A 5,322-nucleotide genomic window follows, 5' to 3' on the forward strand; every position below is an offset into this window, starting at 1 on the left:
GTCTGCCATGGTCTTTTCTTGACTTCAACAGAAAGATTATAAGCCCTAGCCCTATGTTTAGTCCAATGGTTCAGAGTCAAACTAAGGGGAGTCATCACAGTCTGTCCCATCGTCCAAGTCACAAGAAACATAAATAATACACAAAAAAAGGATTAGACGCAGGCTGACAAGCATCCGCTTCCACGTGGATTACCAGAATCAGAGAAAAGATGCAATCCGTCATGAGGGTTGGTGGTCTCTCCTTAGTAGGAGGGTCACCGCTTCACTCGTTGCTCCAGACAGGACATTGGCCCCTCCATGGTTGGGGTTTCCCTCCAAAACAGAAACCGTGCAATGGAAAATACCAAAGCAAGAACCAAAAGTAAATCTGAGTGAAACCACACCAAGACATGATTTAGACACGTAAACAGACAGACAAATATGGACAGAATCTTACCTCAAAGGGGGTCCACAGAGCTTGAGGGTGGTCTCAGATCCTGGTCAAGCCCCCAAATCAAAGATCCTTCCCCTCACAGTGGGGAGACTCTCACTCAAGTCTCAGGATATCATGATGCCCAAGAACTCGCAAGAGACGGATCTTGATGCAATCAGCAAGAGGTTAATTCGGGAACCAGTGCTCTGGGGTCGACTTGTGTATCACGCAGGGACAGAGGAGTTTGACCACAAGCTCAAGAGGTAAGAGGTTTATAAATGCAAAAACCTCAAATACCTGACAATAACCAACAGCAAGCTAGCAAGTTTGCATAACAGATTCAAGGAACGGTCAAGGAGTTCTTTTTGTACAAACATTTCCTGGAACAAAGTAGTGGTTGGGTGGAGGAATGTCACCATCTGTTTTGTGGTTAGCATATCCTGGAACATTGAGTCACAGAGTTCACCTTCTCAGGCTAGGGTCTAGGGGCCTAATTTTTTCTACTATCTGTCACAATCTTTCAAAGCAAGACATCCAGTAATTGTAGAGAAACAATTAGCCCAGAGTGCTACATATACTCCAGTAGTGACTCACATTACAGATTTAGAAACCTGGAAGTAGTCCTGAGGCAAAGAGTTTTCATGGAAACTTAGCCTCCTGGAACCTTGGCATTCTAATAGCACATATACTCATAATCTATCCCCGTGTTAATCTGGTGTATAGATCCGTGTGCCCTCTTTCAGTTTTTTTTTTTTATTATTATACATGTCTTTAAGGATTGATTTTGGCATATAGCTAAGCCCCCACCAGTGCTCCAATGGTTCCTACAAAGTCCTTGTAACTGACTGTGAGTTTGGAATTCATTATTAACATTACTTATTCAGTAACACTCAAATTTACTTCTAGTAGAGACAGTGAAAATAATCAGGCATTACAATTTACTTGAATAGAGCTAGAAAGCTCAGGGCTAGTTTACATAGATAGTAATTACTTAGGACAATAGCCAAGTCACACCCAAACACAGGAATACACAATGGGCTACTAAATAGCTGGGTTGTAGTATTATTCATGAAAGGGTTAGTCAAATGGAATTCCCCTGTTGCATGTTTTTTTCACTAGGCCCAGAGGAATAGCACAATCAAGTATTTACTAAAGGACCCCTGGTGGTGGATTTAGCAATAGACTAGCATTGTATCAGAGCATTCAACTGGATCCTGTGTTTAGCTGAGCTTTGTTAGGGTTGTTCCTATTCTCAGTTGTAAATGCGGCCTGGCTCCCGTCATTTTTATATGTATATATTTTCTTTGTTTTGTGTTAAGAACCAGTGTACCTTGACAGATGTATTCACCTAGCCTTCTTGTTTTTCTTCTGTATTAAAAAGCCTGGTGTTTGTTTGGAGAAAATTACATCCAGATACAGCACTCCCTTGTGTTGTGTCCATTTGTCACCGTTTTCTCGACAACTGCATGCCCACCTTCCAGAAATCCTAATTTCCAAGGATTGAAGGGGGAGTGCAACTGAGTCTGGTCCATGGAACCAGAGGACATCAGTTCAAAAGCTAAGTTCCAAGTTAATTTTTCGAAAGATTTTCATGTACCCTTTTTCTCCTTGCTTTAGCAATCCAGAGTGACTTATGTTTGATTGGCTTATTAAACTTCTTAGTAGAGTTTACTCAATTGCCTAATGCTTCCACAAGCTTCAGATTTTACCAGAAGCTAAACAAAGTGCAGACTGAAGGAGGAGGTACAGGGTTTAAGGAGAGGTGTGGGGTAGAGTCTTGAACCTCTAGGAGGCTGACCAGTGTGATGTGGATGTTTTCTGTTTTTGGGGGTTCCATACAAAGCATCCTGTGCTGGAATTGCCTTGCAATTGGAATTGATTGAACAATATACCACACCATGCCAAGGGTGTGTTTTGGTCATATGTTCTATCAATTCTAGACTTTTATTTTCATTTTATATCCTTAGATTTTTAAATCCTGTAATTCTTAGTATTGCTGTACAACTCACTATGTGACTTCTCCACATAATTCTGTTTTAAAAGTTATGTGTAAAATTCCTTTTCTTTCTGGATCATAGCATTACTTTTAGTAAGAAATGTTTTCCTAATTTTTCAAAATTCATAACAGAAAATTGAAATATCAAAACATATGTGAAGTGGTCACATACTTACAAACAGTGTGGTAAATCTAAAACCTTGATGGCCAAGAACTACCTCATAGAGCATCTTTCATTGAGAAATAATATAAAAATAACATAAAAATTAAAATGCCCTTGTCATATCTCAAAGTGTATTTTGTTAAATCTTCTGTTACATGTTTACTCTCATGTTGGTTAAAATATATCATTTTAACAGAAAAACAACTTCATATTTAACATTTGGCAAAGCACATAGACAGCATGCTATGAATGACAATTCCGACGGCAGCACATTGGCTCTTCTTAAGGATCTTGCTCATCAGTGAAGATTCAAATTTATCATCCTCTTACCCATGGACCTCAAAAAGTTAACTATATGTTTTTCATTGCTCATAAACACAAAAGGGCTGACAGTGGCATAGATGTGAATCATAAAGAGTTCGATAGAGTAAGATGTTGGATCATTCAGGAGCATAGTTCTTAAGCAGGAGACAATGTTGTCATAGATGGTCATCAGCACAAAGAAGGTCATGAGCATCAGGATGGTCTGGGTAGCACTTTGCTCTGGGGATTTTTTTAGGGAAAGTCTGGTTTCCTGAAGATGCTGGGTCTGTTTCCTGTGCATGCATAAAAGGGCCACTATGTACCAAGTTGAGAGGAACATGAGACTAATAAGAAAGTATTCCCTGATGGCTAGCAGCGTAGAATTTATGCTTTCCACGAGGTAACTCAAGGGTAGAATAGAGCAGGACTGAGTAACATAAGTAAGGTCATTTGTGGTCAAATTAGGGGTGGCAATGATTGATACCAAGAGTTGACTGCTAATTAACATATAGAGGACACTCAGGAAAAGAATAGCACATAAGATGTGATGAAGAGATATATGCTTGAACTTTGATAAACAGGAGCTTCTGGGACTAAGAATGATGGCCTGGAGGACACTCAACATGCTGGTGGTGCAAAGGGAGAGACCCCTCAAAACTCTGTACAGGTACACAAGGAATTTACATATGATGTCATCCCAGCCCCTCCGAGAGATAAAAATGTCTGTGGCTATGAATGCTGCGACCAGAAGCATCAGTAGGTGGATTAGGGACAAGAGACCAATGGGCAGGTCAGTGAGTCTGGGCCTGTGCCCACGAATGAACTTGAGGATGTGGTAGAGAAGAAGGAAGCTGTTTCCTGTGATGCCAATGCCAATTTCAGAGAAAAATGTGTTCCCAATGTTAGAATTAGTATGTAGTCTGCTGTTCTTATTCATTGTATGTGAGAACAGTGAACAAGGAGAAAAGAACAGAATCTTACTCATCCCTCCTTGGCAACTCTGTTCCCCTCACCATAATCCAATAAAGACCTCAGCTGCACCTCACACCCTACAGATCATCTCACCTGTCCTAAGCTGAGCCATGGATCCTGTCTTCTATGGTGGTTGCATCAGTGCGTGAGCTCCCTCAACATTAAATACTGCACACATCATAGATTATGTATTCTCTTATTTAGCATGTGTGAGTTTTCCTGTAGCAGGAACAGCATCTTACTTGGTTTTCATCTACAACACCCTCACTGCCAGCAACATTATAGACAGAGTTTTACTATTTTGCGTGAGTTTGAATGAGGATGATTTTGTGAAAGAAATCAGTCCTTCCCAATGAAAGAGTTCATGTGGATTAAAAATATACTCCAAAACCAATTTTCTTAAGATATTCATATATCAAATTTTAGGAATCGTGATCTGTGAATACAGACATTTCTTCTGCAACCCACAGTCTGCCATTTTAACCAAGACCTAGAATACTCTGAGGCTGAACTCCAGCCACCTACTCATGAACATATACACAGCCATGTACCTGTGTCAGGTTGGCAGTAGGTATATAAGAGCATTCTGTTTACACACCAATCATGGCAGTGTTCCAGCACAAGATGGTCTCTGTAGATATTTCATCTGCTAGTTCTCTCATGCAGTGCCTTAAGTTGGTTGTCAAGGAGAGATAGTAACTTGTCAACTCCATCCCTGCTTGAAACAGAAGATAAAATATAAATAAATTACAAACAGCAGAACATTGGAGTGGAGTCCTTTCCAGATAACTCAGGTTGACAGTTCAGTCTTGGAGTGATACTCTGTTTCTTCATCTTGCATGTTTCTAATCTCAATCTAGAACATCTTCCAAGAGAAGAACAAATTGGGCAAATGTTTGCAGGAGCTTACTCCATGTCTTCCTTCAGGATGTGAAGTCTAGATGAAATAGAATTACAATTAAAAGAGTTTGGGTTATCCCTTATTACAGAATAATGTAAAATTGTACAACTGAGTCTTGAAAGACAGGCTCTACAGGAGTCTACACACCCTGTTTCCATAAACGATGTTTGATACTTCTCTAGGTTTCTGACATGCCAAATACAATTTTATATTTATCAATGTGCTGTATATGCTGTAGAATTGTTACAGTTTTTTGCTTACACATTGACTTAGTAAATTACCAGTATCAAACCTATTTGGTAGGAAAGCCTTTATTGCATTTTACTGCTAATAATACATTATCCAGGTTAGTTGGGGGAAGAACTTAAGGCAGAATCCTATAGGCAGGAACTGATGCACAGTCATGGAGGTGTGCTATTCACTGGCTTTTGGCTTCATGGCTTTCCTTGTCTGTATTCCTAAGTATCTCCCAGCCAAGGCCTATAGTTATACTGATTTTGGTCTTCTCACAAAGATCACCTATTAAAAAAATTCACCACAAATATGCCTACATCTTAATCTCATGGGGGAATTAT

General features: G+C 39.8%; 1 protein-coding gene across 1 annotated transcript; it reads right to left on the bottom strand.

Moving 5' to 3' along the window:
- Window positions 1–2,817: 2,817 nt before the first annotated feature.
- Window positions 2,818–3,886, bottom strand: Vmn1r43 (vomeronasal 1 receptor 43). Its single transcript, NM_053220.2, has one exon. It carries the CDS (start codon window positions 3,857–3,859, stop codon window positions 2,870–2,872), a length of 990 nt encoding a protein of 329 aa, NP_444450.2. The 5' UTR covers window positions 3,860–3,886; the 3' UTR covers window positions 2,818–2,869.
- Window positions 3,887–5,322: the final 1,436 nt, after the last annotated feature.

The sequence above is a fragment of the Mus musculus genome, chromosome 6 (assembly GCF_000001635.26).
Source record: "Mus musculus strain C57BL/6J chromosome 6, GRCm38.p6 C57BL/6J".
Taxonomy (NCBI): Eukaryota; Metazoa; Chordata; class Mammalia; order Rodentia; family Muridae; genus Mus; species Mus musculus.